Source organism: Polypterus senegalus, chromosome 18, assembly GCF_016835505.1.
Source record: "Polypterus senegalus isolate Bchr_013 chromosome 18, ASM1683550v1, whole genome shotgun sequence".
NCBI lineage: Eukaryota > Metazoa > Chordata > Cladistia > Polypteriformes > Polypteridae > Polypterus > Polypterus senegalus.
In genome coordinates, this window is record NC_053171.1 from 29,396,454 (window position 1) to 29,409,260 (window position 12,807).

The 12,807-nt window shown below is 39.7% G+C and overlaps 1 protein-coding gene across 3 annotated transcripts in view; it reads right to left on the bottom strand.

Moving 5' to 3' along the window:
* The window catches only part of LOC120518285 (tumor necrosis factor alpha-induced protein 2-like), a 70,330-nt gene that overhangs the window by 11,546 nt on the left and 45,977 nt on the right, over positions 1 to 12,807 (bottom strand). For all 3 annotated transcript variants that reach the window (XM_039740981.1, XM_039740979.1, XM_039740980.1), the window contains 4 exons: positions 12,032 to 12,132; positions 4,848 to 4,946; positions 4,341 to 4,467; positions 718 to 843 (listed from right to left, as the gene is read on the bottom strand). In XM_039740981.1, coding sequence (XP_039596915.1) covers positions 718 to 843; positions 4,341 to 4,467; positions 4,848 to 4,946; positions 12,032 to 12,132 — 453 coding nt within the window. The remainder of the gene's footprint in view (positions 1 to 717; positions 844 to 4,340; positions 4,468 to 4,847; positions 4,947 to 12,031; positions 12,133 to 12,807) is intronic.

The following is a 12,807-nucleotide window of genomic DNA, read 5'->3' on the forward strand; positions in this document are numbered from 1 at the left end:
AGTAAAAGTACGCTTTCCCCTGATTCACTCTGATCATTGGAGCAAAAGAGTAGATAATTGGATGCATTCTATGGAATCGCTATTGGTGTTTTTATGTAAATTGTGCATATGCAAAATTACCACAGAAGAAACTTTTACAATTGGTGAAAGAAACAGTGGGCAGGTGGCAACCAATGGCATCATTCATGATTGATCAAAAAGACTGCTGACAATTCCATTAACCTGGAATAGCAATACAAGCACAGAATTTGTGACATCAATGGCAGGATGTCTTATGAATAAACTGGAGCAAAGGGCGCCTAGCTACCCAATCATTACATTGGCCTATTTTTGTATTTACTGTTTAGTGCCACTGACAGGACCAGGATGTTCACAATGAAAGCGTGAAAATTCTGAAAACATGTCACTTCTGACAATAATCCTGATAACAGTAATTCTGATCATTCTTGCTCCTCTGCGTGTTACTGTTGACAGTTACTGGTTTCCTCCTGTAATTTGATTTACCTTGAATTGTCTGCCTTACAGATTAATGGTGTTTCAAGAATCTCAACTGAAAATGAACTACATGTGCTCAGTTGTTAAAATCCCAGTCTGCTGTTGCCCCCTGATACTGCTTACTGCTCTATTTCAAAAACCTCTCTCAGCATATAAATATAGTGTGTGTTTAACCAGACCATCTTATGTTTGGCCTTAAGCTTAGCATCAAGAATCACCTACCTGGAAGCAGCCTGGTTTCATTTTTCTGAATTCCTGCATCTGTTTGTCTGCGATGCTGAGCAGATTCTCAATGATGGAACTGCTGTTATCCATCCATTCCTGGGTAACCAGGCCTTTATATGATGGCTGTGGAGGAAAGAGAATGCCCTGTGACTTAATTACATCTGATTTAGTGTCATTGAGGTCTAGAGCCTATCATGTCAGCATCATTTTGAAAAGTGATGTGCAAACACCTCTGAATTTCCTTTGCTTCAAGTTTTGGAAAATGTTTGCGAATTGCAGTCAATGCTGCATAATGCACTGATGTAACAAGGGAAGGAGGAACTGAACTAATTTTAAGTGGATTAGAATGGTGTTGTGTCCTTTTACGCGTCCCTCATGTCTAGGGAGGCATCTGCTGATTATGTTGAACTGATAATTATGGCCAAAAATGTGACCTGGGCTTTGATGAGGCAGCAGTGCCGCAAAGTACTCTGAGTTCTTTATCTCTCTGTGTCTCCAGAGCTCCTATCACTATCACTAACTAAAAGCCACAGTGAATGGGGTCAAGGGATCAACGTTATATACTTGGGGACCTCCCCTTGTCCCTACCTGATCTGTGCTACATGGTGAGGAGCATAAAATGCTTAAACAAGCAGTGAAGACACAACATACAGTATTTTCATAATATTCTCATTGTGGTCAGCTAATGTACCCCTTAAATAAAAATACTGCTTTTTTTTTTTTTGTTTAAAGTACGCAGGGTGTAAATCCAGTTGGAGTATCATTGGATAGCAACATCTAGCATGCATGAATACACTGTAAATTAACATTTGAGGTGGACTATGCTGATGGTAAGCATGCATGAAACTTCTGCATGTTTGACGCAAATCAGGCAGGTAGTGCAGATCAGGCAGTGACATCCCCATCTGAAATTGGCTGTGATAGCTCTGCAATGTTATGCAGGCCTTGTAAAGCATTATGGGATACTGGGAAAAAAATCTTTGTCTAAGCTGGCTATACAGCAACCTTTTGGAGAAAAATCCAGCAAATAAGGTCATTAGCAAACTCACTGTGAAAAATGCTTTGGAGAATTTCACCAATCAGCATTAGTGCTAAGTAGAATCACTCATCAGTGAATTTATATGCATACACATAACCAGGTTAAGGTGAATAATCCAGTTAAGGCAGAAACCTGGTTTCTTAAAAATCTGTGCTTACATGTGCGTGTACATGTAATCTCCTGGGGTTCTCCTTTGCCAAAACACTCCAATGTCATTAAACTGTGCAAAAAAGAGATAATCGTCATCACTAGCTACTGTAAGTTTGAAAATAAGCATGACGCCTGTGATCATTTTCTTGTGTTTTATAAATATGTTTGGTCAAACTGCCACTTTATATAAATGTTTCTGCTACTGGATTGCACTTAGCTCACTTTAATGTGCTTCTTACACACAATGCTGCTAGAATAATAATAACGCAGGTATTTTTACTTCAATAAGAAGAGTGTTGCATTAGGTTACTCACTACTTTAAAATTGTAATCAAACTTTGTAATGCGCATTACGTTTAACTCTCGAGATTGTATTGCTGAGTTTATCACTGTACGTTCAGCTCATCAATATAAATTTAGCAATTTCTGAAATGTTGAGATGTATTAGTTCAGCCAAGAAATGGAAAAATGCAATTTCACAAACATTTATATTTTGTGGACAGTTCTACCAGTGGCTGCTCAAAGCAAATACCCGCGCAGGCTGACAGAGTCCAATGGAGAGACTGTAAAATCCTCAACAGTAACCCCGTTATGGGTTTACATGGCCACATAAAAATCTACCTCTATAATAAGGTTTCTCAGAGGTGAATAACCTAATTCCCTAATTGGAATAAAGGTTTACATGGCACTTTAGAAATGTGAATAATCAAGTTATTGAAGCACATATAAACATGCTAAGGGTGGTGTTTGAGTGTCAGTCACAGGATTAAATGAGATTCTGTTTTAGGATTAAGGTGTTTAAATGGATACAAAGCTGAAATCTTAAAAACAACATGCAGCTGCAGCAAACTCTATCCACTGGTTAGAAAAATCTAAAAGCAGAGCAATGAAGACACCCTCTTACTAGCCTGGGCCTCTTCTCAGGCCAGAAAAAATAGCCTTAGGCCTTAATGTGATAATACATTTGGATCAAAATAAGCATTCATGCATAAGCAAAAATTGGAAAATTTAGTAAATCCCAGTAGTGAAAAATGCAAAAAAAAAGCATCAAGCAGTGACAAATTAGAGGTAGACAATACTGCAGACATGATGGAAATGTAGTAATTATGTGAAAGCAATGTACCAGACTAAATGATAAAAGAGCACAGCAAAAGAGAATGTGAAAATTCTGGAAATACAAAATGTGCCCAATAATTAAAACAGTAAATGTAAAATTGAAAATCTGCAAAGCAGTAATTTACAAATAAATGCTTATAAATCTCCATTGCACAAAAAGAGTAAAAGCTTAAGAAATAATTGTACAATTGGTAGCCAAATTAACTTGAACACACTGCGCTAAAATATGATATGTAAAAATGGCAACTAGCATGAGGAAAATTATTTTGCAAAATAGAAAATCAGTAGGCAAATGCACTAGATAAGCTGCAGAAGTTACACAAAGCTCACTATTTGAAATGGCTGGTAAAAATGAAAACAAAAGCAAAAGTTACAGAGATGATGAGAGAAATAAGAAATATGAGATTTGAGATAAGAAAATTGAGAAATATGCGATGGACTGGCGTTCTGGCCGGATGTGTTTTCAGTATCTTTCCTGCCCGGGATAAAATGGAAGAACATGGAAGGACTGTCTCTGGGGGTTGTTCATTCTCCCAGTATGCTAGGTGGCAGCTTCCCTCAGGCAGAGCTTCCAGTCATGGTCCTGCAGGGCACCTTGCGACAGTGATTCTGTATGAATTTGATTTAATTTATAATTAAGAATGTTTAACTAATATACAACTATTAATATCATGGGCAACCCATCTGCCTCACAGCTTTGGTTTGATTCCCAGCCTGGTCAATGTCTATGTCAGCTTGGAGTTTGCTGGTTTTTCCTTTGTCTGTGTAAGGCTTTTCCTGATATACCCAAAGATATCCAGATTAGATTGCTTTAACTATGAAACTAAATTATACTGGTGTTGTGTCAGTGTGAGTATGCCCTGATTGGCTGGTGGGCCATTCAGGAATGCCTTCCACTTTAATGCTGCTTGGATAGGATAAACTATGAGAAAGTAATTGCTTCCTCTCTGATATGCCACCCAGCAGGCCAGTGTACCAGTGGAAGGTAAAATAAACAGGTACATTAATAAGTGGCTCAATTCTGGAACCGGCCACCAGCTGACTTGAGCTGCTCAAACGGATGACCTTTTTCAAGGCACTCAATAAAACACTTGGGTCATTTACATACTAGGTCACCAAACACACAAGATGGTCGCTTTGTTGAAGGTTCCTCCATGCTCGCAAATCACTCATTAATTGGTAAAAGCCTACCTAGCAACTGTCTGTGAAATCTGCAAAATGACTAACGCAATTGTTGCTAAACCAGTGTGGTTAAAGTGGAGATTTAGTAAATTTACAGGTGACAGAGCAGCTTTCACTTTTATCTCCAACAGTACCTTCAGAGCATTCTGGAAAACATGAAAGAGATACTGAACTCCACTGGTTTCCATGTTTCTCAGGATGGTCAAACATTTTTCTTTGCTCTCTGTTTTAAAGAATTCCTTTTGGTCTTCAATATATTCCCTGCAAAACACAAGCAGAGCTGTGAAACTGTTGTTTCCTACCTCAGGATAGTGCCCTGCTGTGTAGGGAGTCATAGACACAAGTGAGCTCTGGAGGAAGAAGCGCTTCAGACACAACTCAACAGCAGAAGACGCAGGCTGCAGTGAATGGTCCTCCCTTTTACACATGCAGGCTATTCCAGAAATGCAGCAGTCCATTTTCACATTCAATTTACTTCTCTTCATAGTATGCTCTACGACATGTGAGCATAGCAAATGCATGAAGACCACTACATGAGGCTGCTACGCACGATTTTTATGCAGTGGAGCAGCAAACTCTGAAGTGGAAAATGAATGCAACTGCTCAAACGGGTTTTAGATGAAAATTACATTTTGGCTTACCTGAAGACTTCACAGCAGGACACGTTTACCACAATGACTGAAGTCCGGTTTTCTCGCTTTTCCTTTCCACTTATGAAATCTTTCACAAAGTTCTGGTACCTGCAAATTATTTAATGTGGAATTAGAAGGAAACCTGGTTTTCTTTGTTTTACTATTTTCATAGCCTCATAGGATCAATAGTTCACCCACACATTGATCTTCTGAACTAACGTATCTTGACCATACATTGTTCTTCTCTCTCTTGTTAAATTAACCCCAACCTGAATGAATCTATTAATTTTTTTACATTTAAGATTCCTCATTTAAAGATTTATCAATGCTGTTTCTTTTCCTAGAGTGTATATAAACACAGGGAAATGCAATTTCTGTATTACATCTTGCCTGAAGAAGGGGCCTGTGTTGCCTCGAAAGCTTGCATATTGTAATCTTTTTAGTTAGGCAATAAAAGGTGTCACTTTGCTTGGCTTTTCTCTACTTTGAAAATACTGAGATCTTTAGGCAAAAATGTCAGAAAGCTGCATCTTGTACAAACAAATATCATATAATATCACCAGCATGTCATTCGAATCAATCTGTTAAAGCTGAATGGCACTGGCTAAGACTTAGCTAGATGTCAAACGGCCATCCACACTGTCATTCTGGCTGTTTCTTTATCAGCCCACATGCACACGTGCAGCCATATTCTCTGGGCCTTCAGCATCTACGAAGGTCACACCAATATCTCAAAAGGGCACCAGTGTCTGGTCAAACTCAGTACACGTCTCAGTGCTCAAAGGCAGTCCGTAAGGCAAACAGCCAACCTGCATCTCAAGGGTTTTGTCCAGGGGAACACATTTTGATGCTTTAATTTCATGAAACTTTATTCATCCTACATGCCTTGTAATTTAAGTTCAACTGCTTGCGTCTTTTTACCGCCATACTGATTACCTGTGAGATCAGGTTTTAGGTTGAAGCCTTGTTTAGTTTACAGTTTAATGCTTGAGCCACACAGTCTGTTCATTCGAGTGAAAATGTGTAGAGCCTGAGCAGACTGCAGCAGCACTCAACTTCCCAGGTTTAATTTCAGATAAATATCATTTTTATTCATAGAAATGCAAATTTTGCTCTTGTCTAGAATGCAGATTTGGCTACCATCTTTAAATCAATGGATTAAAAAAAAAATCAAAGCTATTAACTTATACCAGATGACGGATCGCTCCATCAAATTTGAAAGGAGATGAAGTCAAATCCGAGTCACCTGCAGGGCTGAGAGGCACACCGCAGCTTCCCTGCATAGAAATATGTTACTTCCACCAAAAAGTAACCAAGACAAGGCAGCATGTGGGCTTTAATAATATTGGCTATGCTTGAAAGAACCATCTTAAAGTGTGCTTTTCAAGACTCAAATTACTAAAACACAGGAAAGAAAAGAAAAGGAAAGCAGGTTTGCCAACAAGTCTGGTGGTTTCCAACTTCAATTGTACCCTTTGAAATGCCAAACTTTCATTACACCTTAAAGCAAAAAACAGGTTAGAAGAAAGTGCTGAAACACTTAAATGGCATAATGTGCTAGTGTGTCATGACTGTGAGTGCTACTTCATTAGAAGGCCATAAAGCACACCTTCTCCCTATATGAATAATCTGCCTGCCAGATTGAGACTTCACTGCTAAGATTACCTTGAGGAGGTTCTCTACCAATAATGTTGTTATTCTTATCTCTGCTAAACATTAAAGGTTTTTTATCAAACAGTGGACACAGTATTGTAAAGTAAGGATGAAATCTTAGTTGGAATGGCAAGATTCAATTCACTATCAAGTATGTCAGATGTCACATAAAATGTTCAAAATTCAAAATCATTTTTAAAAAGTTATGGTACGAATGATAATACCGCAATTAAATGGCACACAATCACATAACAAGGAAATGCAGGCAAATCACAGTAATACAATTCCTATTATCAATTGGCAGTTGATGGTTACTCATCAAATCAAACCTGCAAACAAGTCAGAGTATGACAGTGAGGTCAGCTTTGGAGTATTGTGTGTAATTCAACATGATATGGTGGAAAAGACAATCTACTCCAGGGGTACCCACACTTTTTCGGCTTGCGAGCTACTTTTAAAATGACCAGGTCGAAATGATCTACCTACATTAAAAATTATATATATACAGTATATATACTGCTCAAAAGAATTAAAGGAACACTTTTTAATCAGAGTATAGCATAAAGTCAATGAAACTTATGGGATATTAATCTGGTCAGTTAAGTAGCAGAGGGGGTTGTTAATCAGTTTCAGCTGCTGTGGTGTTAATGAAATTAACAACAGATGCACTAGAGGGCAACAATGAGATGACCCCCAAAACAGGAATGGTTTAACAGGTGGAGGCCACTGACATTTTTCCCTCCTCATCTTTTCTGACTGTTTCTTCACTAGTTTTGCATTTGGCTACAGTCCGTGTCACTACTGGTAGCATGAGGCGATACCTGGACCCTACAGAGGTTGCACAGGTAGTCCAACTTCTCCAGGATGGCACATCAATACGTGTCATTGCGAGAAGGTTTGTTGTGTCTCCCTGCACAGTCTCAAGGGCATGGAGGAGATTCTAGGAGACAAGCAGTTACTCTAGGAGAGCTGGTGAGGGCCATAGAAGGTCCATAACCCATCAGCAGGACCAGTATCTGCTCCTTTGGGCAAGGAGGAACAGGATGAGCACTGCCAGAGCCCTACAAAATGACCTCCAGCAGGCCACTGGTGTGAATGTCTCTGACCAAACAACCAGAAAGACTTCATGAGGGTGACCCAAGGGCCCCATGTCCTCTAATGGGCCCTGAGCTCACTGCCCAGCAGCATGCAGCTCGATTGGCATTCGCCATAGAATACCAGAATTGGCAGATGCACCACTGGTGCCCTGTGCTTTTACAGATGAGAGCAGGTTCACCCTGAGCACGTGACAGAAGTGAAAGGGTCTGGAGAAGCCATGGAGAACATTATGCTGCCTGTAACATCATTCAGTATGAGCAGTTTGGTGGTGGGTTAATGATTGTCTGGGGAGGCATATCCATGGAGGGTCACACAGACCGCTACAGGCTTGACAAAGGCACCTTGGCTGCCATTAGGTATCAGGATGAAATCCTTGGACCCATTGTCAGACCCTATGCTGGTACAGTGGCTCCTGGTGCACGACAATTCCTGGCCTCATGTGGTGAGAGTATGCAGGCAGTTCCTGGAGGATAAAGGAATTGATACCATTGACTGGCCACCACACTTTCCTGACCTAAATCCAATAAAACACCTCTGGGACATTATGTTTTGGTCCATCCAATGCCACCAGGTTGCACCTCAGACTGTCCAGGAGCCCAGTGATGCCCTGGTCCAGATCTGGGAGGAGATCCCCACAACACCATCTGTCATCTCATTAGAAGCATGCACCGATGTTGTCAGGCATGTATACAAGAACACAGGGGCCATACAAAGTGCTGCGTACAATTTTGAGTTGCTGCAATTAAATTTTGGCAAAATGGACTAGCCTGCCACATAATTTTTTCACTCTGATTTTTGGGGCGTCTTTGAATTCAGGGCTCTGTAGGTTGATCATTTTCATTTCCATCAAACGATGTGGCATCCTTTCGTTCCTAACACATTACCCAGTCTATATCAGTATAGATATCCAGGAGTGAGATCTGATGTGTTTTCAAAGTGTTCCTTTAATTTTTTTGAGCAGTTTATATATATACTGAGTATACTTTTTACATAAAATTTATGTTGTCATACCTTGCATAAATGAATAACCTTTATGGCACAATAATAATTCAATACATTTGTGGTGACTACAGTATTTGGATTTAATAATCTTCATGTTGGAAAAGGCTGACTCACATAAATAAGTAGAGCCCAATAATGCAGTCAAGGAGCCGAGTGAAAAATGATGGCTGTCCAATTAACTGCGATTTTAGTTTCCTCTCCTTTCTCTTTCTCAGATCGCTTTTCGGAAGGAAGTCAGTTTCGTAGTTTTTATGAATAGTTTGAAAGTGCCTTTTTATATTTTCCTTCTTTGGAACAGCAATGATAGATTGACAGATCAGAATAATGCACTTCGATTGTGACATTGTGAGAGAAAAAATCCTCTTCTAATTCCACAAAAAGCCCATACCCTCCCCAAACTATTTTTTTTAAATCCCTTCTTTAGTCGATATAAATTGGAAGGCTAACTAGATCACAGCTGGAGTTTTGCAGTAGCTCACGCGTTTGATCATGTGTGCGGGACGATCAGCGTGTTAGAAGAAAGGAGATCTGAAACTGGCCGCCCTGTATGTCAGTCAAGTGGCAAATGCCATAGGGAGGATATATGATAGACTAATGTTTAAAAAAAATTTTTTTGAATGCAATGCGATCTACCTGCACTACCTTTGTGATCTACCGGTTGATTGTGATCGACGCATTGGGCATTCTTGATCTACTCTTTACAGTATATATAAAATCCTAAGCCTAAAAGTGCAACAATTTTGTGTGATGTTTTTACGCCATGTTTCTTGTCAAGCTTTAAATCGGGCTGATCTTAAAACCTACATACAGTATATACTGTATGTTTGGTATCATTCTTTTCAGAGTTTATCAAACTTTAATGTGATGTTGTTAGATCTTCTATTTTGATTCTTATTCCGTTTTTAAATTATAAACTAAAAAAAATATCAAGAACTTACGTCCCGCGAGACAAGAGATTTAACCACGCCCGGGGTCGGATTTAAAACACAAAGAGTACAGCTGCTGTACAGACTTTTAAAAGTCCAAAGCACCGTGCAAGATGCAGATGCAGCAGCAAACCAGCAGCTGATCGAGCAAAGAGGAGGTAAAAAAAAACTGTATTTGTTTCCCATTGTATCACCATTTAAAAGGGGGTTTTCGGAGGAGTGACCGCGTCTCCTTGGAGTGTGTTAAGAGGCGACTGGGCGGTCTCATGGTCTGGAATCCCTACAGATTTTATTTATTTTTTTGTTTTTTCTGTCCACCCTGGCCATTGGACCTTACTCTTATTCTATGTTAATTAATGTTGACTTATTTTATTTTCTAACTGTGTCTTTTATTCTTCTATTCTTCATTATGTAAAGCACTTCGAGCTACCTTTTTTTGTATGAAAATGTGCTATATAAATAAATGTTGTTGTTGTTGTTCAGCCCCCCTCTTCACTACGTGAGAGGCAGATGCAAAGTGGCTGGTGCGTAGTGTAGGCCGGGGAGTTGGCGAGCGAAGCGAACAGGGGGAGAACCACCTAGTAGAAAATAAAATAGACAATAGAAGCACAAGAAGTGGCCCACAGGAGAGCAATTATGTTGACAACAGGGAATGTCAATGCTGAGTATTGAACGTTTTATTGACTCATGTTGGTTTTTCATAAATAATATTAATGTTTTCTTTTTAAAATTTGTTTTCACTCTCTATGTTTTTCAATGGGTGCAGTCAATTTGTGGTGACATGTTGCCAGACAACACTACACACATTTGAGCGTCGTGTGATATGATACAAGTGCACTTTAAAAGGCGACAATACCCACATTAAGGTGCCCAAGCCCAAAGACCTACTTAGTGTGATGACTCACAAAAATGAAAGAGAATTATTGCTATGGAATGCTTAGTTGGAAGTAAGTAGTAATTTCAATATGGAACTCAAGGAGCTCTTTTTTACACTAATGAACATGGTTATAATTTAGTTGAAATATCAGGACAAATCATCTTAGATACTGACTAACTAACTGGTGAGGTTAATAAACTGAAAGGTGCTCTCACATCTTCAAAATATTACAGTCTTTTTACTGAGCTGGTAAAATCTACTATAAAGAGATGCTGCTTGCAAGAGACTATAATAATAATTCTTTACATTTATATAGCGCTTTTCTCATTACTCAAAGTGCTCTCCATGCAGAGAGGAACCGGGAAGTGAACCCACAATCTACTTACTGTGCTAGCACTGTACCACCTGAGACTACCAGGTAAATCTTCAGTCCCACATACAGAAAACAGAGAAACAGCCAAGATTCCATGTCAAGCTGCTGTCTCTTTCTCTTTTTTCTCTCACCCTCTCTCTGTGAGTGCACCATGGTGGTCTAGAAATGCAACAAGAGCACTACAGCTGGAAAGGATGAATGGGAGGCTGGGTGTAAACAAGATGTCAGGATGTGATCCTCTACTTAGTAACAGAATGTGAGGCCACAGAGGAAATTCTCAGCTGACTAGTGCCAGCACAAAACTTCTACCTCTAAAACCTGCTGGAAGAAGATCAATCCTCTCCACCCAAGGTCTGACATAATGGATTTGGACCCTTAAAGGGAATGGGCACTTGCTGGGCTACCTTAGAAAATTATCTACTTTAGAAATCCTGTCCATGCCAGGCTACAGGTGACTTAGAAATGCAGGGAAGCCACTGGCCCCTATGAGAATTTCTACTTTGATGCCCCTGTAGCCATAGGGGTGTAGTTACCTGGGTAAAAGGTTTATGGCTGGAACACTCTACAATGGCATTTGACATTGGAGTTAGGTATAGACTTTTGGGCAGAAGGCTAGCAGTAAGAAGGAAGACAGGTAAAAGTTGTGACTGATGGAGAAAGAGATGGGATGTAAGAAGGGAGTGTCTGGTGTGGTACTTGAGAGGTAGACAAGTGAGCACTTACTGGGTTTACTTAGTATTTGCTCTTTGTACTTTGTGTTGTCTTTTACTCTATTGCTCCTTTTCATATTTAAATAAACAGACATAACATGGGGAACAAATGAGGAAACCATTTAGTCCATCAAGCTCATTTGGTTAGCTACTAGTTACATTGTCCCAATAGATCATCCAGTTATTTTTAAAAAGTTGTCAGGGGTTTACACCTCAATTGCATGACTCAGTAGTTTCCGTCATATTCATATGGTCCATCAGCTCCTTTTGGATTCCTTGGCATTACTCCAGTTGTGAAGAGATGTCAGAAGATCACCTTCTCCTATTCTATACTACAAAACCAAAATGGTGTTCCATCTTTTCAAGTCCTGTTGATAATAGTTAAAACCTTACAAAGTGCATCCAGATGAATTGATTTCCAGGTAGCTGGTGCACCCCTGGCCAAAATATTTATGCAAATACTTTATTGAACAAGGACAGAGAACCACAGGAGATCTGTGTTGTCCATGTACAATTAATTGATCATGGCAAATGAGTACTTGTTTATTACCTACCTCTCCAAGAACGGTTCGAACTCCTCCAGAACAATTGGCATCACCTTCCTGAACAGGTTTTCAGAAATTTTCTTCCCTGTCTGTGCAGTTGTGTTAAAGCACTGGTAACATTTAAAAAGAAAATGATGTCAGTAACTGAATATTTTTGGATATGTTGTTATGAAAATAGATGCAGATGTAGATAAGTCCATCAGGGCAAAACACATCAGCTGCAAAGGCAGAAATTGACCTGTAGATGGCAAGTGCCAAAAGGAATCATGAAGTGTAACTGCAGCCAGTGCTCCTTCACCTGTCACTTCCTCTTTGAGGTTCTCCTCTCATATGGTGAAAGCTTAATGATACCTTGACCTCAGACAGTCTACAGGAGGAAATCAGAGGTCTATCTCCAGTGAATAAATACTTTGTGTACCAGAGCTGGCCAATGATCCCTTCTCCTGCCTGACGTCCTGTCTCCTATTCCTATAAAGCAACAATGACCACCTTGAAGGCAGGTATACATTCTCTGAACCATCCATAGAGGCATCTGTAAAGATCTCATCTATAGACAACTTAAAATAACAAGGCATTTTACTCTCAATGCACTGTAAATGCTGTTTTTGTACAAAATACTTTGGTAAGCAAGATTGCTCAGTCATTCGCCTGATCCCTATAAAGCTTAAGCTGAGCAGATACTTGATGACTTCCTTTAACCCAAATGTCCCGGAGATTTCAATACATTGGTGCTATAACTGGTTTCTCAGAAGCATAACTAGGCAGTGTGAGGGGCATGAACAAAG